Consider the following 21,811-nt stretch of genomic DNA (forward strand, 5'->3'; position numbering starts at 1 on the left):
AATTACCATCAAGCTTGAATTTATTTTGGTTACAGATATACGAGTCCATTGTTTAAGCTCCCAATTATATGCGTGCCAATACTAGTATGCTAGTTTTTGTGTACAAGTGTTACCTATCATGTCTTGCACATTAACCATGGCCCTCTTATTAAACTTAAACTGTGTCGAGCCCATCATCCCCACTTACCAAGGAAAACACAAGTTTAAAAGGCACATCAATGGCAGACAACCGACTTAGAGAAATGAAAGTGAACCCTAATAGGAGCGTCCATATCCTCTCAACAACATTTAGAGAGGCTAATTTATGGCAAAGCTTGCAACTTCCTGCGACAATGGTTTGGTGATCTGGGATGGGCCTCCTCAAGGCTTGCAACAGCTTCTTCTAGCAGATATCATGGGAATTAGCTTCCCTAGAGTTGTTTAGTCTTTTTTTCTTTGTTTCCACTGTAACAAAAAAAAATATCCTCTCAACTACAGGTCTACAGAATATAAAATGGGGTATCACACTAGGGCCTCTATTTTTTTTTAATGGCTTCCACTATTTTGCCTTTCCAAACCGCCTTTTGAAGCATGAACGTAAATATTAGGCAATCCATACCCCGATGGATCATCAACACTGTCAGTAACAATCATGCTATCCACACCCAACAATTATACAAGTTACTAGCAATAAAAATCCGTTGGTATTCCCTTTTCTCTGTACCATGAGAATCAAAGCAATATAAGAGAAACAGTAGAACAATGGCATCAAGCAGTCTGCTCCCGTTTATCAAAAAAATCGAAGAACAAGCAGGGTGGGTCTGGGTGATGAATATAAAAGGAAAAGGAATTTCAAGCCCACCGCCCTATAATATACTCGCTCCATCTACTTTTCCATCCCAAGTATTATCAACAATCTCATGTAACCCATCGAAACCATTCTAGCACCGAAAGATTTGCCAATATCAATAGACCCATGAAATGGCACAAACAAAAGAGATAATATTGATCATGCAAGTGACTAGAGTGTCAACTTTCACTGCACACCAAAATTTCAGAAAATGATTGAACTAAAAAGTGACAGAATAACCAGGAAGAAAAAAAAAGACAAGTAAAATCAGCACTACAATGATACAATCTATGCACCAGGTTCAAGTACCATAAAGTCATGCATTTGCGCACTTGTAACATGACCAAAACACTTACTTCGCATCAATTCAGAAATCCTTAGCTCTCCTACAGAGAATTGAATAGTGCTTATGCATTCACTTCCAATTAGGTGCAAAAGAATGTATCAAGTGGAGAAAAATCATGGAAAATGGAGAACAACAAGACTCAGGTGCATGGATATGAATTATAAGAAATCATATGAGCAGGACCAACTGCAACAGAAAAAGCACTGCGGAATTAGTTCTTTGTGTTCATTTACATCCTCATCTAAGTTGTTAGCTTGATCATAGATGGAAAAAATAATAGGCAAACCCAGATACTCCAGAATTTGGGCATCTTGAAATATGGAAATGCATAGCAAGGTGATAAAATCTCATCTTTTTACAACATAATTTGGAGTCCCATTCCAACAATCATAAACTGACTAACTTATTCTGTCAAATGAAACATTATTGCTCTTAAGAAATTGTTACCCGCAGACTTGTGACCTAAGCAGCACTGCCTTGTACGAGAAAATGCATGCTAGATCAACTTGTAGTACACATTAAATAAATGGCCCTTTTATATAAAACTATCCCTCACCCTTTCCTGATCTTTTCAGTTTTTTGTTATGAACTGACACTAGCAGATGACTGCAACTTCTTTGGTGGTGGGTTTCCTCCAGATATCATTACATATGAATAAAAGCACAGCATTGCAGCACTGTAATAAATAAAGGGGGGAAATGCATAAGTTTGAAGTGTCAAAAAGGAGACCTGATAATTTAATAAATAAAACGGTTTAGTAACCAATTATGAAGTACCTAATGACGGCAAAAAATCCTGTTGGAATTAGCTTCTTTGTCTGCATCTCACAAAATAATTAAGTTAGAAAAGAAAAAAAGGGAAGAAGAAAAAAACTAATCAATCACGAGAACTTAATACTGATTTGGCTACTAACCAATGAGTAAGCCCGGAAGTTGTTCCAGCAAAGGGCTGCTGCGAGTACTGCAAAGATAGAAAGAAACAAAATACGATAAACCTCTTAATCTTCTGTAAAATCCAATAAGGCAATAAATTTATCAACTTTTAGGACCTTCAGGTGGTTAACACCACTAAGGTTTCACAATTCACATTTGTTTGCAGGGTGAGCTTATTGACCTTCCTAAGGTGCTAATGAGCTGCAAACTGAAGTTTTTTAGATCATCACCATTTGTCTTTTACTAAACATTGATGGCAGGATAAGAGTTGAAGAACATGGGGGGGAGGGGGGGGGGGGGTAAACATATTGAGGAATAGTTGAATTCAATCCTATCAAAGCATCATTCATTTGTGATGCAAACTTGCTTCCTCGCCAAGCCTAGGCATGAAATTCATCACCTAATTTGGTTGATCATCAAATGGATTGGCCTAAAAAGCAGCCCTGTATTCTAAGTTGTACTGCTAATTTATTCATCACGCAAGATATGAGTTCAAAATCTCCACCAATCCTATAATGGCTATAAACCAAATACTATCTTCATTAAGTGAACACAGTCTCCCACAAATGCATGTTAATGCCCTCTAGCAAGGGCCAGAGCAACACCAATCCTATAGTGGCTATAAACCAAATACTATCTTCATTAAGTGAACAGAGTCTCCCACAAATGCATGTTAATGCCCTCTAGCAAGGGCCAGAGCAACCATCTAAGGATTTTTTTGAGCTTCCTTTTATTCTATTGGCATGAATTCCTGTGCATTTGAAAGTTCTCAAATACTCTAAGAAATCAAAAGGAGCAGCATGAGATAAAAAAACCAATCAGGTACAAGCCACTAGTTTCTAGCTTTAAGCTTCTATATATGTTTTCTCCTACTAAAATTTTTGCTTCAATAAAAAGGCCAGCTAGCTGAAACTAAAAACAACCCACTGCAGAAATTCAAAGAAACAGCATGATAATATTGTAAAGTGTATGCATCAATTACCAGCTTGTCCAAGTACAAATGGAAAGCTTGATTTCCCTTGCCTCCAAATCTTCAAACTGAAGGTACTGAGTGCTAGCAAAGCACCTCCATACAGCACACCAGTACCTAAAGATACAGCATTTTTTGAGAGCACAAAACCAATGAGCCCCCCACTTAAAACAATCCCACCTAGAAAAAAAAAACACATTTGCCAAAAGCTGCATCAGTATCTTCCCAAAAACAAACCAAACACTTAAAATTCAAAATTTTCAAATCCCAAATGGAAAAAAGAAAGTAAAAACAAAAACTCACCAAAAGGAATCCCAAAACAAAAGTCATGAATTTTCGCTGACCCATATACTCCCTTTACTGGATCACTAATTCCCTTATCTTCCTCGGGAGCTGTATAGTTATGATCGGTACTACTTGTGTTGATATTTGAAGTCAAAGAGTGTGCTCCATTATTATGTCCTTCGTTACTCACAACCATCCATGACTGTAATTATGAAAATCTATCAGTTTATTGGATCAAAAGAAAGTAAAAAAGATTGGGTTTTTTTCGGTACCTTGTAGCGAGGAGACTGCGGAAGAGAGAGAATGGATCGACGGTGTAGATGATTTAATCTGCGGTTGAGAGAAGAGAAACATGAAAGCTGACATATTGCTGTTGTTGCCATGGTGGGATTGATGTTAGACTGATGAGATGAAGAGGAAATTGAGATGTTTGAAGCTGTAAATAGAAGGTGGTCTCCGCCCCCACCTTTGTTTTCTTTGACCAAAGTGTTAAGACTTTCGGTTGGGTTTTAGACCGTTTGGACCTTTGATTCCGACTAGAGTTCACTCGTAAACCCGGTTCCTTTATTTGATAAGCTTTCATACGGATCAATATTAGTTTTTTTTTTTTTTTTTTTTAAAAAAAATATAAAAAAATATTAAAAATTTAGAGTATATTTTAAATGCTTTAAATCTTATAATCATGTCAGATTATTGTATCTTTTCTTTTAAAAAAAAAATGTTTATGTAGGTATTGAAGAGTCTTTATCTCCACTAAAAAAAACCTTTTAAAAGTATTAACCATAAATTATCTTTATCTACCAAGTATCAAATATAAATTATTAATCATCTTAATTAATAAAAATAAATAAAATTATTAGAATCAATTGATTAATTAACTATCTAGCTTGAAGGTTAGCTATTTGGATTTTTAAAACTTTATCACCAGTTATTAGTAGAAAAAAGAAAACATTGCTAGTCGATGACAGAGATATGCTTAGGATGTTTTTTTTTTATGTAGTTCATAGGATTAATTTTTGTAGAGTTTAAAGGAAGTAATGTGAGAAACAAAATGAATAATAACATAATATAAGTACATATTAAAAAAAAAAGGGTAAAAGTATTGAGTTACAAATTAAGTTAAAAAAAATTTACTCGTTGCTTTTTAATTCTCCTAAATGAACCTCTTCATTATGGCCCGAATGTAGTGTTGAAAATGGTCGCACAATAGCGCCACTCACTCCACTACTGCAAAAAGGAACAGACAATAATAATAATAATAATGAAAGCTCCACCTGGTTATCTGGGAGCAAGAACCTGAATTCTTACATACAACTTGGTCTCATCATCTCTACATTTTCCAATTATTAAAGTTAATGACTTGAAAAATTCAAGTAGATTTCTTGTTTCTTCTCACCCGCTTTCTCAGAAAAAAGAACAGAGGAAAGATGATTAAAAAAAATAAATGGGGAATACCATTTTCTAGTATACAGCATTCTCTTACATGTGTGATTATTATATACTGCTATTTTCACATAGGAAAAAAAATGATCAATACATAAAACCCAAAAATACATATCCTGATGGCCCGGAAGGAGAAAAAGAAAGACCGCACATCATTTAGCAGAGAAGAAAGCTCCTGTAGAGATGGTCGTAGTGATCCGTGTTCTTGTTGTCAATTGTTAATGATTCTGTTCATCTCCTTCTTGTTGCTGAAGACGAACCAGTTTGAAATATGCTCCGTCTTTGTTTTCAATAAGACTAGAATGAGTCCCTTGCTCTAGTATTTTTCCTTCTTGTATAACCGATATTTGATCCGCATTCTTTATAGTCGATAACCTATGTGCCACGATCACTGTTGTTCGGTTCCTCATCAATCTGTCCAGAGCTTGCTGCACAATACGCTCGGACTCCACATCTAGAGCACTGGTGGCTTCATCAAGTAGCAAGATTTCTGGATTTTTTAGGACGGCTCGGGCAATGGCCACTCTTTGCTTTTGGCCACCTGATAATTGCACCCCTCGTTCACCAACTTTGGTTGAGTAACCCTCAGGAAGGGAGCTAATGAAACTATGAGCATTAGCAAGCTTAGCCGCTTCAATTACTTCTGCTTCGGAGGCTCCTTCTTTTCCATATAAAATGTTTTCATAGATTGATGCGGCAAAGAGAGCTGGCTCTTGTTGGACCAGGCCTATGTGCTTTCGAAGAGATTTCACCTTGAGTTTCTTGATATCTATGCCTGTGGGAATTCCGACAAGATGTCAATCAGACAGACAGCTTTAAGAAATTGTGTGTAGACAATTAACCGGAAGGCAGCAGCATATGGAAAAATGTGGAGGACTGGTGTTTGGTACAAGATGTCAATTATAGAAATGATTTATTAGCTAGGAAAAGATCTTGCAAGAAGAACTTAAACCAAAATTGTGAATACTGGTGGCAGTTTTAACCCATTGAAAGAATTTTAAAAAAAAAAGGCCGTTTGGAAAAATTTTAATCACAGTTATAGCAAGTGGAGTCCAAAGAAACTCACCATCAATCATCACTTTTCCTGCTGTTGGATCGTAGAAACGAAGTATCAGAGAAAGGACAGAGCTTTTACCGGAACCACTTTGTCCCACTAAAGCCATACTCTTGCCTGAACGCACTCTTAGATCAAAGTCTTTGAAAATCAATGCATCAAGTCTTGAAGGATAGCTAAATTGGACACCTCTTAACTCTATTGTAACCTCCACATTTTTCAACTCTTCTCCTACATCCCCCATTACCTGTGTCTTGCGATCCAGTATCTCAAAGACAGATGCTGCCATATGGTTCCCTTTCAGAAGATCTGGCGCCAATGCTAGAGTTTCACCCATGGCTAATGCAGTTACAATCAAAACCATAAATGACTTCATGATAGATTTAAAGCCAGCAAGCTCCTTCTCCATCAGAACAGAACCATACCTGCAAAACATTAAACAACAACAGGCATTGCAATTTGCTTCAAACATCGAGGCAATAGCCGCTTTAGAGTAACATCATTTTCCTGGTTCAAAGTACCAAAATGAAGACCTTTAAGTTAATCTGTCTTCACCACATGCCTCTGCCATTAACACTTTCCTTAAATGGACTTTCTAAAGTTTGACTCTTGCATAGAGTTGCTAGTACCTAGCTGCTCGTTATAGTTGAGATATATATAGATATGCATGTTGTAGTTGCAATGCATAGAAATACATTTTATATGAACAAGACAGAAGAACGTCCGTGCTTTGTTCACCAAATTGGTCCGTAATTCATGATTTGTATGTGATGTAGAACAAATTGAATAGAACTCGACTTGGATATAAATTTCAATATAATTAGAAAAACAAATTTTGTCCTGCTCCCTGGAAAGAGCGGATGTGTTTATAAATGGGATTTTGATTTTTTTTCCTTTCTTAAAGAAGAACATCAAACATTTCTGATTCCATTTGGTCATTCACTATCTGATGACCTGCATTTTAAAAGAATAAAGGTTCAAATGATGAAGATAAAACAACATACCATAAAGCAAGCCCATAAGATGAGAAAATGAAGAACTGGCATATGCCATAGAATATGCCGGCGATCTGACCACGAGTGAACGAGTTCTTGGAAGGTTCCACAAGCTCACGGGCATAAAGGTCAAGTATCTTTTCTTCGGCACAGAATGCAGCAACAGTGCGGATGTTACTCACAGCCTCGCCAGCTAGCATGTTAGCCTTTAGATATGCTTTACTCAAGTTGCCACCATAGCCTTTCATAAAGAGTTTCTGAACATAGATAGGGAAAAAAAATATTCTTAGATTTTGAATAGAAAGTTGGCGTCTCTAGACAAGTACAGAAAAGCAGGGAAACCTCGCTTATGTGACCACTAATGATCAGTGGATATGTGGCTATGACAACAAGTGTGATCCTCCAGTTCAATGTAAAGGCGATGATAAATGAGGTGACAACCAAACCAACATTTTGCAAGAGAATGGTTGAGCGATCAACAACTATAGTTCGTAACAAAGTTGCATCACTCTCTAGACGTGATGTGAGCATGGAACTTGAATTGTTCAAATCATCAAACCATCCAATCTCGTTCTTCAAAATGGCTGTAATCAGAGCCAGCAGAACAGTCAAAATGAGTACAAGAGTTCAAAATCTAAACTAGTTAGCGCTTCAGCATTTCATGTGCTATATTTTACCAGTGCATGGAACACAACAGTGAGTCACTGATGCATCACGTTTGTGATGAAAACATTGATTAATGCAAGAAAAAGCAAACTCTCTCAAACAATGTTCATTCTAACTGCCCTCTCTCGAACACTTTCTGAGTTTTTTATGCATTTATTAGAGCAGCTGCTCTCCAAATATTAGCTAAGAAAATAAATTATGGGAAAAGATACATGTAAAAATAAGGTTTTCTTCACATGATGTAATGAAAGCTATCAGTGAGGAAAAACTGGTGAAAATAAGATCAAGTATTTACCAGAGAACATCATTTCTCTGACACGAAGAGTGAGTCGCTCTCCCATGATTCCAAAAGAGAGATGTTCAATGGAATAGACGATAACACTAATTGCTGCACCACAACAAAACAGGATTGAAATCTTCTTGACTTCATGGCGAGTTGTGTCCCAGTCCATGTAGTAGGCTACAAGAGCTTGAGAGACTCCAAGAGCAAAAAGTGGCATTGCGGATCCGGCAATAAATGCACTCATGGTTCCGAGTACACCATAAATCCAGTCAGGGCCGACCATTGAATACAATCTTTTCAGTGAAACATTCTTTGTCCTCATGGACTCCAAAGCATCACCACCAACCCAGCTAACTGAATCCTTGTCAGAATGAAAACTTGTTCCAAAGCTTGATCTTGTGTGGGATAATTCTCGAGAATACTTCATGCTATTAAAGTAATCAAGAGAAAAGTTACTAAATACAGCTTCTTAACAAATGACATAGATAAAATCAGGATACTTCGTGCACATATTCTATTTTAAGCTCCCTCTGTGCTATCACAGAAACAGCGCAATCATTTTCAATACAATATACCACTTCAGTAACTCATGGTTTCCACCACCAAGTCTCGTTTGGCAGAAACAAGTAATTTTGGGTCAGATACTATCGAAAACTTTAGCAGCCTGTTTGAAGTATTAAACTGGTAAAGACTTTTCACTTACCCATAGTGAAATGGTTGTCATTTCTCAGCAACAACTTAAAATTTCAAAGGGGCATGGTTTAATTACTTGTATCCTCATTAACATTTTAGTCAGCATAAATTTTCCTTTCAATCCACCCCAAAAAAGAATAGCACTTTAAAAAGTCAGTTTGTGCAACTTAATTATTGGAACCACTTTCTAAGTTGTTGCTTGATGATGCATAAATATTCATCACAAAATAAATAGACTTAAATTAAACAGTTTTAGAATTTCATCTTTAATGAAATATTTTCAGAACATAAACAAATACCTGAGTGGTCGTCCTAAGGTAGGACCATGTGAGGGATAGCGCTGCAAGGAAGCTGCCTCCTGGAGATGGACGAGGGAAGCATAGGTACTTTGAGGGTTTGAAATGAGCTCCCCATGGCTCCCGATTTCTACTATCTTCCCTTCCTGAACCACAGCAATGACATCTGCATTCCTGATTGTAGAAAGCCGATGAGCCACAGCTACAGTGGTTCGTCCAACAATGGCACGATCAATAGCCTCTTGCACGCTTTTCTCAGATTCAGTATCCAGTGCACTTGTAGCTTCATCTAGCAAGAGAATGGATGGATTTTTCACGATAGCACGTGATAATGCAATCCTTTGCTTTTGCCCGCCTGATAATTGAATTCCTCTTTCCCCAACCTGGAGGTACATATTAATATTTCTCCACGTGAAAATCATTCCTCAAATCCTATTTCTTATATATAGTTTGTGATTGAAGCGATTTTCAAAAAGTTCCCTAGAATGTCCTGGACTTCAACAAGCAATTTGTTTCTTGTGTACCGCAATTGATGTGAATTGTTAAGAGAGTAAATTGTTGAAATAGTACCTGTGTTTCAAATTTATCTGGGAGGTTATTGATAAAAGACATGGCTCCTGAAAGTTTAGCAGCACGTGTAATTTCCTCAAGGGTGGCATCATCTTTCCCATAGAGAATGTTCTCTCTGATGCTTGTTGCAAAAAGAGCAGGCTCCTGGTTAACTAGCCCAATTTGTTGCCTAAGCCACTTGAGGTCAAGGTCCCGAATATCATTCCCGTCTAACAGTATCTTTCCAAACAAAGGATCATAGAATCTTTCGATCAAAGATATTACCGTGCTCTTTCCAGACCCACTTCCTCCGACAAGGGCTACAATCTTCCCAGAAGGGATATCTAAGCAGAATTTATCGAAGATTGTTACATCAGGACGAGAAGGGTACCGAAAACACACATCTTTGAATTCAATGTGGCCAGCAACTCTATCTACCTTCCGACCAGATTCTGAGCTGATTTTACTCATCGTGTTCTTCTCTATCATCTCAAAAATAGGGTAGGCTGCTGCTGTGGCGTGGAGAAATGAAGAAATATCTGGTGCAGCCATTCCTAGTGACCTGAAAAGAAATGAGCCTGAGTAATTAGTGTCCTCAATCACGATTTTGGCTGGACAAGGATAAGGATAGACGGGGCAAAAATGTTCAAGAACTACTTTGTTTTCTATCATCTCCAGTTGCTATTACAATTTCTGCAGTGTTCAAATCAATTCTCTTAGACATAAAAACAAAAAAAAAGTAAGGGCATTCCCCTGGAGAAAAACCCTATTTAATCCCATTAAAAATGGCAAAGGTCATACAAAAAAAATGTGATGGCTAAATGTCATGTCAACCACACTAGAAAGAAATTTGTTTTCTTCAAGAATCTGCATCAGTGAAGAGGTTCGAGGTCTTCATGGAATATTAATTATGATGTTAATCCACAACAGCAAAAATAAACATATTATAATGATTCGATTTCTCTGAAATATGATAGAAAGCCACAAAGATAGATCAGAAAGAATTCTTACAGGCCAGAAATAACAACATTGAGCATAGTGGTGAAAGATTCGCCGCCATTAGCAATATTCTTGTGGACAACTATGCTAGTGTACCATACAAGCAAAGCCCATGATAGGAAAAGGACACAATGCAAGGTTCCTAATCCAAGACCCTTGGCCAGGCCTGCTTTCCTCCCATACTTGTACGTTTTCCTGAGAGCTTCTATATATGACCTCACTGCTTTCTCTTCCCCTGTAAATGCTTGTACTGTTCTAACATTTCCAATCACCTGAATCAATATCATAAACAATGAGAAGATGATGACTTAGTATTTTGTCAGTCGAGTTCGATGCAGATGGCTTAATTTTAAATCAGTTTGTTAACGTTGTTTGGCTTAGCATGACAAGAGATACCTCCTCAGCGACTTGGCTTGCTTTGACATAAGATTTACGAACTTTAGCAATAAGGCCGATTGATACATAAGCATAGATACCACCAGCAAGTGCAATTAAAGGGACTATAGACAGCGTCACCAGACTGATTTGCCATATCCTAACAAACCCGATTATAAATCCACCGAGAAATCGGCTTATATAGTGCATGAAGTTCCCAACCTGCATCATTCACCACAATTCAAATTAAAAAAAAAAAAAACGAAGGAGAATTACCTACTAATTTGTTTCGCACGCCAGCATAATCTGTGTAGAATACACTCAGAGGCATTAAAGCAGTTCACTATGAGAGACAGGGACAACAAAATCACGTTCTCTTGAAAATTAGCCAGCAAACAATGAAAGTCAACTTTCAAAATATGGAATTCCCATCAAAATTACTCTTGTGGATCATGTGGTTTGTGCATTCTGCAATGGTTCAAACTTCAGTTATTATTGGTTTTTTAGCACCTCTTCAAGCTAGTTCCATCCCTAAAAGCACAACCTCTAATTTACACGAGGAGGTCTCGAACCCTGAGAGGGTAGAGATGAGAATTGAGGGGCTCGGAAGGGGGTGTGCCTGATTGAGTAAACCATGGTCAATTAGGCCTCCTATGGAAAAACAAAAGATGAAGATTTAGTTTCAAGCCTTCAATTGATTTTGTTGTTTAAAATCTAAATCCATTTCCTTGTTGATTTAAATATGTATGATTGTCAAATTCTAAAATTTGAGCGTCTAAGAGAGTTTATGACGAAGTTTCTACTCCATGTCCTGATATGAACACACACTGCTGCGCTTTAATTTTTCCATCTCTTACTTGACAGGACTACAGATCTAGATGGGAAAGAGCCAGGTAAAAGCCAAGACCAAACACATCCAACAACCAACCGGCTTATAAATGCCATTTGTCTAAATTTATTCTCTCTTCTTCTTCACATCACAAGAAATTAATAAATGCAACTACTGGGCATTATATTTATAACTCCGGTTCTGAGACAAATACTAAAAACCATGCCGGGACCAAACTTGGAAATCAGATCACAGGAGATTACGGACCGATTCTATTGCCCCGCCATTTTGACACTTTAACAGTTGAATCCCAGTTATTAAACTCATCCTTAGTAAATTCTATTATTATTTTTTGTGTCGACAGTGGATTTTCTTCTTCTTCTTTCTCAAGAATGGATATTGCTAGCTGTCTTGTAAAAACCTTGTCGTTTACATGTATATTTTTCTTCTCTTTTTTTTGTCAAAATTAGTTTGCTATATAGAGACATCATTTGCAAAATCCCTTTTCATCTGAGCCACGGAAACCCATCCAAATGAACTTGTGGGGGTGATTAAAAGGAAGGCAAAACAAAATCTCTTAAATTTTAAACTTCCACGTCGCCGAGGAAATTCAGGACAAGGAGATAAGATTGTCCTTGCATGCAAGATATAGACCATTTCACAATTCACATGATCCCCGCAAAAAGAAAACCTAGGAAGATATATATACAAGGATAGGAAACCAAAAAAGTTATGGGTTTCAACGACCGTGGTGGCAGAACTTATTGACAACTGCAAAAAGAATTGAAAAAAAAAAAAAAACTATTTTTAACAAATACTAGTGAAGTCGTGATCAAGCATGGTCAAATTAAATCACCATAACACACCCTTTACAAACAGATCGAAGAAAAAAATAAAGAAAGTTAGGTGAGAAGACTGAGAATTCTTAGAATGGCTAAGAGCCAAGTTAGAAAGAAAAAAAAATACCTTTTCAGAAATAGCATCTTGCACAACAATTATATCACTTGTAATGGCAGCTATGACCTCTCCGGTTGATGCTTCAGTATCGAATAAACTTATATCTTGACTTAACATTGATTTTAGATAGGCCATTCTCATCTTCGCTGCCTGTCTTTCTCCAGTATGCATCCAACATGCCACCTCTATTCATATTGATATATACATAATCAAAGTTATAATTACCTTGATAGAATATTAAGAACTTTAAGATTTTAACTAACCACCTTCACAAATTACAGTCACTGAGATGAAAAGGATTAGAGGAATTGACAGACGAATTAATCACACATTGTTTTATACCATCACATGCAACAAATGATTAATCAAAGAAACTAAAAAACTTGTGATTACCTATCCACGATGCGAATAATATAACCACACTGAGATATACAAAATCCAACGAGTACTGCAGGAAAATAAATAGATAAAAAAATAAGTACGTATAAACCAGAAGTTAAAATATTAGTAATTAATTAATCGATGTCAGAAATCATATTTTAGAATATCTGAACACACCATCATATAATTAATTTGAGGAAAACCCAAAGGCAGCCTTCGTTTGAAACATGAACAAGAAGAGCATACGTGCAATGAGTAAAGTGTGTTTCAGGAAGAAATTAGGAACCAAGAGAAGGAGAGGAAGAGGATGGGAGGCGCCAGGAAATCGATGCGTGTTTACATGCATTAAAATGGACAATTTTTAGCTAACCTTGGCTACTCTATGAGAAGCTTCTTTGGGAAAGAGATAAGCCAATCCAATGATATTTATCAACTTCCCAAAGAAAATGAAGAAGACAGGGACCGAAGCTCCATGAACACAAGCTCCAAGAGATCCCAACCCCATTAACACATAGTCGTAAAAATCAGCAAAAGCAAATAGTTTCCAGAATGGAACTTTGCGTTGCTTCTTTTTCTCTTCCTTCTTCTTTTCCACATCATCAGTGTCTTCAATGTTGCCTGAAAGTGAACTCATTTTGGGCTGAAACGAAAGAAAAGATGAGTAATGATGGTTTCTGTATGTGTCTATATATATATATATATATATATATATATATATATAAGGAGAGTCTGTTCCTGATAAATTAGGTGTTACATTAAGTGCAGTTTTGGCTTAGAGGTGTAGATTAAATCTGTGGATGTGAAGGAGACTAATAATGAAGGGAGGTGATAGTGTGAGAAGTTAGATGGCTCATTTATTAGCGCAAGTTTAACAAGGAAGGTTGACTATATACTGGGGAATGAGGACGGCCACTCTTCTCTGAACGACTGTTGTAGATATGATGTGCACCACAATACCGCAGAGAAGACAGTCTGTCCTTAAAGATTCTGGAGATTAATTATTTCGAGGAATTAGCTAAACATATTATTTATCTCAAACTACTTTTATCACCTGTGCTTCGCTAATAATAGAATTTTCAATACAATAAAAATAATTGATAGTAGTGTGTGTGTATATAAAATATCATGATTATTTTTTATCAAGGACGTTTTCTACGCTTCTGGTAGAATTTTTAAGTATATTTTTAATGTACTATGTTCATGTTCGAATGTTTTTTATTGTATTTTATTTTTTGTTAATTATATTATTTATATTTAATAAAATAATTTAAAAAATATATAAATAGATAAACTATGAAAATTTTGTTAATGCTAATTAAATACTTAAATGAAAAACTAATTTTTCTTCTAAAAAAAATGATAAATGAATATAAAAATATTTAACTCCAGTTTTTTCTTTTTTTAATTTATATGTTTTTACTTTTTTATCTTAGAGGTTGTTTTTTCTTACAAGAATAAATTATTTTTATTTTTTTTTATTTTTATAGATACATACATCATGCAAATATATTTTTTATATCAAATTTAAAAGATAAATTAAAATAATCTCTTTGAAATATTATAAAAATACAAAATAATTATAAAGAAAATAACTACTATTTCAAAAAGATGAACAAAAAAGTTTAAAATATCAGAAAGAGGGTATTAATTTAGATTTAAATATAAAAAAGTAATACAAAATAAAAAATACATAAAAATAGGGAGGGCATTAGTTAAGAATTTAATTAAAACTCTGTTAGAAATAATAATAAAAAAGAAGTCAGGTGTTAATGCCATCCCCACACACCTAGCCTTAAAAAAACACCGAGAGCCTCGCGTGATTTTTATTTTTTAGGAGCCAAAAATGTGTTGTCCATTTTTATTTTATTTTTTTTAACTAAGTAGTGACAATTCATAGAAGTGACAAGCGACTTGTCGCAGGGTGCTGTCGAAAATCTGTCCACAAGATACAATTTTTGTGTGTGTCTATATTATATAGATAGCTTCTATAAACCAAACTGAATTCCTTTAATTCAATCTCTACCATGTAATCAAATCTGATAGGAAGAATTAACAAAAATAAAATAAAAAAAAATGACTAGGATTGTCTGCAGAAGGGTGGCGCTAGCTCAACAATTCATAGTGATCGATCAGTTAGATTTGGTCCCTACATATCAAAAACTTACAACAATTTCTTTGGCTTGCAGTTTGCGCGCAGATGTGCCAAAGAACTTGAAATGCAAAGAGACAAAAACCCAGGTGACTCGGAAAAGGGACAGAAAACGACGTCGTCCTTTTAACTAATAATTGAAGGCTGTCTTTTTTTCACGCGATAGCATGTAGATGCTTCAATTTCCTGCGAATGATCGATTGTCCGCCACACCAAGTAATATTTCATGATCAAGCTACATCTAATGTGACAATTTGAACAAATTCTTTGGTCGTATAAAAAACCTATTTTGTAAGCATTCCTCCCTTGGCTGTGATATTACTCCAGTCATGACAAATTTCAGCAACACGGTCCAGGATTTATTGCTTTGATCTATATGTTAGAAAATAATATAAATTATATTTTAATATTTTATTTAACAGCTTAAGTTATTAGATTGAGTTGATTTTTTATCATGATATCATAACCTTAATAATCAAGTGGTTATGAGTTTGAATTTTACCATTCCTATTTATTTGATAAAAATTAAATATAATGTAATGTAAGTCTGTGCAAATTTCAAGTGTAAAAGGCTTTCATTTGAGGGCGTGTGTTAGAGAATAATATAAATTATATCTTGAAATCTCACCTAACAACTCAAGCTATTAATTAGGTTGAATTTGTTCTTTGACACAACTCATATTTGTGTGATTACTTGTTCCAAGAGAAAGTAATTAAGAAACATGAGGAATGTAGCTCAACTGGTCAGGCACTGAATTTGCTCACTAGAGGTCACTAGTTCGAGTCCCACAAACCTCAGGGCTACTGGAGATTTACATGGTCATTAACTTCAAGGTTCCGTATGATTAATCGAAATGCACGCAAGCTGGCCCGAATACTCACATTAAATAAATTTTTTAAAAAAAAGTTAATTAAGTAATTAACATCACATTGTTATTTTACACAGTAGCACCCTTTTTTATATTTTTTAAAAAATATTTTAAATTATATTTTTTGGTTTTCAAAATGTTTTAATATATTAATGTAAAAAAAAAAGTTGTTCAATATATTTTTAATTAAAAAATATTTTAAAAAACAATCATTACCGCATTATCAAATAATCTCTTAACTTCAAAATTAAAACATTTAAATATTTTCTTTTCATACTTTGAGGTTCACAATTCGAATTACGGTCTAACTTGCAAATCAAAACATAGAATTATCAAATGCGACTTTTTTTGTGCACTTTAGGTTAACTTGAACCAAAATAATAGCTTTTCATCAAATCTGAGGCATTTTTATTTTGGGCCCACTCTACAGCTAAGCATTCTATTTTGACTCCGAATGGATTATCTAACAACCAATCAAACCTTTTATATATAAATATTCAAGATAATGTTGAGACAGCTCATGTCCCGTAAGATATATAATTTTATATACACACGTGTTCTCTAACAAATAAGTCTAAATTATCCATGAAGTAATTTCTATGTTAGGAGTTATGACTAGAAAATATTTAGTCCGCATGGGCAATTTTAGGGTTAGAGACTTAATTATGATTTAGACTTGACCTTCTCTTTCTAGCAAACAAGTGCAAATAAATAAATAAATAAATAATCACTAATAGGCTGGAAATTCCTTCATCTAGCACAATATACAATAGTTGAAATCGAATGTTCTTCTCAGTGAAAAGGTTTGAGATATAACACTTCTTCTTTTTGGTATTATAGAACAGATGCAGATTGAACACTCCATCGCATATAAACAAGTTATAACTTTCAATGTGCTGTCAAGCTATATTATAGAAAAAAAGAAAATGAAATTATTTATGGAAGTAATTATTTTACGCGTATCTTTTTCTCACCATAAATTGGTAGGTGTAGCTTTAAAATTAATTGATGACTGAGCACTAGTGAATTCTTTCATGAAGTCTATCAATCCTCCAAGCCATGTAAATTTAAATTCTGAAAATTAATTATTTGCAGTAAAGTTATCATTCCATAAAAATACAAGTATTAGAATTTAATTACTTAATCAAGTTATTTAAATTTAAATTAAAACAAGCCGGGTAAAAATATAAATTTTAAATCAAAAACACATTAATTTTAAAAGTAATTAAAATTGAGGTTTTGTTAATGATCTAAATTAACTAAAACAACTTTGAAAGTTGAGAAAAAAAACAAATTATAACAAATAAAAGGCAAATTAACATAATATAAAATGTGGGGGGGGGGGGGGAGAAGGTTTTAACATCAATTCTAAGAAAGTGTTCTTCAATTATAATTAATCATTTTACTATATATATTTTCTAATATGGTTTAAGATAATAATAAAAAAAATCAACCATGAAAAATAACAAGTTTATACCTATCCTTATTCTCTAGCTAACTTAGAATTCATGCATTACTTAACTTTAATCGCATAGTAACCTTTCAATGAGCATGTAAGATTTAATTATGTCACAACATTGAAATCAAGATGAGTGTGATTGATTCATGATAATTAAACATGCATGAAAACTTAATATAATTAAGGTTTTTATTTTCCAAGTATCAAATAATCAAAAATGAATTTGAAAATTAGATACTCCTGCTACTCAAGTTAATTATTCATAAGTCCATCATAAACTAGCAACTAGCAATGGATTTAAAATAAAAAAATATGTGTTGCACGTCATAGAGAATTTCAATCATCAAATTTAATCATATAAAAACATAAGATATTCACATATTACAATCAAATATAGAATAATTTTAAGCACAAATCCTCATGATAATTTTAAATCAAAGAGTATTAACCTCTTAAAATTGATAATTGATCTTGTCGCAAATTTAGTAAAGGGATTGAGTTAAAAAAAAATAATAAAACCCCTCCTTTTATTCTCCTATGTTCTAAACACGATCCCCTCTTTTTTTAGAGATTAAGATTGGTTATATATGGAGTTAAGGAAGTGGAGAAGTTTTCTAATTAGTAATTAATTTCTAATTAGATTATTTTGAGGTTTCTTTATAGTAATTTGATTCTAATAACTCGTGTATTGACTTTAACCTTCTAGAGAGATTTTATGATCATGTGAGACACTTTCCACATCATTAATAAATTGTTATATCATCATCCCAAAATGGAAATATTGGGCTGGACGTGCTAGTCTACTGATTAGATGTTAGACCTAACATTAAACATGTCGCTCTCTATCATCTGGATAATTTATCAGGCCTATTATATATCGATAGAAAGCTTAAAATGTTTAGTTTTCAGTTATTTGAATAGAAAAAAAAAATCATCTATAGTTCTAGATATGATCTAAAAAGTATATAAGGTTCAGTTTAATAAATTTGCTCTTATCCAATTCTAATATCTTACTAGGATTATTTTTTTTAAGTTGGATTTATAATGCAATTAAAATTTGCAATTCTCAACTTCAATACTCTTCCAAATGCAAATTTTCTAGTCTTTAGCTAGAGATTGTGCTAAAATATCTTGTTTAACTTCTTTTTATATTTTGTGTCTTCTTAACATGTAATAGATTAATGAAAGGCAGAGGAGTGAGAGCAGTCCACAGTAGTCTTACTTCTTACTTTTATTGTGGCAATGATCATCAAGGAATTTTGCAGGAAAAATCATGTAGAATTATGAATTAAGTATCATGTCTGCGCGAACAAGGAAACTGAAAGAGCTTCGAGTTAGTAAGATTAATGACTTTGCAATTAAAAGGAAAGTGGAAACTCCCTCGAAGGCATAGATATTAATGAATTCCGGTGCGAAGCAGTTGAGAGCTGGAGAGTTGGCCATGAGTAGCTGGCAGGGCTTGGCTTTCATGGATGACAGGCTCATGTCATTTATTGCTCGGCCCTCCGGCTGATTCGTCTCTCTTCTTCTTTTTTGACTTTTTTTTTTAGGGTTAGGGTTCGTCCAGGACCGAACTAAAAACGGTCCGTGATTGGTTACAAAAACGGGGACCAGCAAAGCTCAACCACCGCCGGGAGGCAAGACAGTTATTTGAACAGCTAATTTTTTTGGCGGACGGCGCACTTGAGTTGCTAATTGATTTGATCATTATACCAGCCACGTGCTCCTCCCTATCAAGGTTCTATATATGTTTACATCATTTAAATAAAATAAAATAAAAACATGAAAATTAAAAGTTGGGACAAAAAAATTCTTCACAGCATGGGTGAACCATATAATTTTTCAAATCAAGCATGGAAGCAAATCTCCTGCTATCATATATCAATTGGAGAGTTGGTCGCTCTATCATTTCTCATTCATTGAAGATCTAAACCATAAATGTAAATCTTTTCCGAACAATAAGATGTAATCTTCAACCCTATATTTACAGGACCTCGTTAATAAGAAAAGAAATTGTGTTTAAATCCTAAATATACGTGATCAAATAAATAATAATAATAAACCATTTAGTCATGTTGGGGAATTTTATTGTGCTCAAAGTAATTAACGTATTTTATTAGTTAGTTCTTCAACCTATTATGAAGAACAAAGAGGATAAAAAAAAATTCATTATTTATAAAAAATGATAAAAATATTTTAATCTAGGATTTATCTTTCATACTTGTATATATATTTTTTTTAAAAAAAATAGATTTCAGAAAATAACTAATAGAATACCACTAATTATTTTCTTAGCATTATAAAATTTCTCAGGGTTTTTTTTCTTTATTTTAAGTTAAATTTAATCTAGGTTGCCATTGAAATCACTTTTATTTACTTTTATGTTAAATAAATAAATAAAAAGAAATCAAATTTACTTTTATCTCATAAACAGAGCATTTTTTTCATCCAGGATAAAGATTTGGAAGGAATGTTATGTACAGAGAAACAAACAGGGGGCCGTGAATAAGAATGTTTGTTTTACATGTAATTGGATTCAACACATAACTCATGATTCCAAATATATTAGATTTAACATCTTACTAAATTTACATATATTTGGATTTAATATATAGTTGGACCTAGAGTGTTAGATGTAGAAATAAATCAAACTCATACCATCTGAATGTCAATTCTAGGTAAATTGTTTACGGTATGATACTTGAAAGGATTCAAAAGTCTAAGCGTTCGAGGAGTCGGAAACGGAAAGAAAATAAACTTCTTCACCATAAAAATAATTACACGACATCTTACACGAAGCCTGCATGGCAAAAGAGAGTTTGGATGCTTTTCGTCATAAAATAATATTTTTTTTTTTTTTATTTTTTTATTCAAAATGGCTCTGGTCAAAAAACAGGTTGAACTCAGCCCTAATCGGGCACGTAACTGCTTCAATGATGTCGCGTTCACAAAAATGGACAAGCAAACGATCTGAGCGATTTCACTGTAACACTCCTACTTGACGTCATTCCAAGCAATTGATTAAGAGAATTCACACTTTTGAGGGGAGGTGGGGCTAATTTCAAACATAACTAGCCTTGCTTAGAGGTTAAGATTGGTGCTTATAGGGCTAAGCTAAGCTGTACATGGGTATCAACCAAAACCATCCCTCTCACTCACCTTGAAATGGGACAAGAGGGGAATAAAAGAAGGCTTCAAAGTCAAAATGATCAGAAAGAATTAATAATAATAAATTTTTTATTTTTTTATTAATTTTAAATTAATATGTTTTTAGTCTTTTCAAATTATTTTTAATGTATTGATATTAAAAATAATTTTTAAAAAATAAAAAAAATTTCATTGACATATATTTTACACGAAAAATTATTTGAAAAGTAATTACAATCATACTGTTAAATAAATACGCCTCACAAGACTTTAGAATTTTTTAAAAAAAAAAGTTATGCACTCGTTGAATATATATAGTTAAATTTAGAGACGACTTGTTTTTTTAAAAAAAAAATGAAAAAATTGAGATATTTTTTAATTTTTTTGTTTTAAATTAATTTTAATACATTGATATAAAAAATAAAAATATTATTTTGATATATTTTCAATTAAAAAATATTTTAAAAAATTACTAACATCCTAATACCAAGCACATTAAATCTCAAGCAACTATCATGTTTTTAACATATTATATTCGACTTGATTAATATTTCCCCTTGCTTATAATGGTAATGACATAAACTCTATGATTAGAAAGTTGATGCATCTCGAATGCTTATATAGGAATAAACGAATGGTAGCTCCAGTAGATAGATAGGATCTTCCCGGATATCTTTCGGTTCGGAAAGAACATGCAATTAATTAATGTGCTGTACATTTTGTTTTTCGTGTTTGGGATTTGGGATCTGTCAATCCCTTCGGAGAAGTTCATCGAAGATTTCTGGTGTTAGTCTAAGAACATCAACCAGTTCTCAAAATATATATAAACCAGACCATAAGATAGCTGACAGTATTTATATATTTGCCAACCAGACAACCTTGGCAAACATGATCCATGATCTTCCAAAACTCTCTGCAGATTTCAACCAAGGTTCTCCTGGATTGATCCAAGACTTTTATCACTAGCATGCCAACGATACTACAGAACTAAACACATGCAGATGATACTGCTGTTCCAATGAAGATAGACCTGCTACCCACCGGGCCCTAGCAAGCATGTGAGCAGCCGGGACGAGAATGCTCTGGAGCCTATGAGCTTGGAAGTTTCAGCTCGTAGATCTGCTACCCACATGGATCATCGCAGGCCTTTTTTCCCATTAAGAGCAATTTCAGGACTCTCAATCGACAGGAGTCGTCGTCCCCAACACATAGTCTCTTGATATATATATATATATATCCTTTGTCCCAGATTAAAAAAAAATAGAAACTCTTCTTCCTTTTCAAAGCCTATATATAGAGGCTTTT

General features: G+C 34.0%; 2 protein-coding genes across 2 annotated transcripts; both read right to left on the reverse strand.

The window, feature by feature from the left end:
- Positions 1-1,449: 1,449 nt before the first annotated feature.
- On the reverse strand, positions 1,450-3,854 carry LOC118028347 (protein FATTY ACID EXPORT 1, chloroplastic). The gene is made up of 6 exons (XM_035031912.2): positions 3,635-3,854; positions 3,381-3,564; positions 3,090-3,257; positions 2,089-2,135; positions 1,952-1,992; positions 1,450-1,851 (listed from the first exon to the last, which is right to left on the reverse strand). Exons 1-6 carry the CDS (start codon positions 3,743-3,745, stop codon positions 1,758-1,760), a joined length of 645 nt encoding a protein of 214 aa, XP_034887803.1. The 5' UTR covers positions 3,746-3,854; the 3' UTR covers positions 1,450-1,757.
- Positions 3,855-4,788: 934 nt separating this feature from the next.
- Positions 4,789-13,708, reverse strand: LOC118028346 (ABC transporter B family member 2). The gene is made up of 12 exons (XM_035031910.2): positions 13,253-13,708; positions 12,895-12,949; positions 12,511-12,686; positions 10,737-10,937; positions 10,353-10,612; positions 9,363-9,903; positions 8,796-9,175; positions 7,816-8,231; positions 7,197-7,438; positions 6,864-7,111; positions 5,872-6,284; positions 4,789-5,580 (listed from the first exon to the last, which is right to left on the reverse strand). The coding sequence occupies exons 1-12, from the start codon at positions 13,514-13,516 to the stop codon at positions 5,024-5,026; spliced, it is 3,753 nt and encodes a 1,250-aa protein (XP_034887801.1). The 5' UTR covers positions 13,517-13,708; the 3' UTR covers positions 4,789-5,023.
- Positions 13,709-21,811: the final 8,103 nt, after the last annotated feature.

The sequence above is a fragment of the Populus alba genome, chromosome 15 (assembly GCF_005239225.2).
Source record: "Populus alba chromosome 15, ASM523922v2, whole genome shotgun sequence".
NCBI lineage: Eukaryota > Viridiplantae > Streptophyta > Magnoliopsida > Malpighiales > Salicaceae > Populus > Populus alba.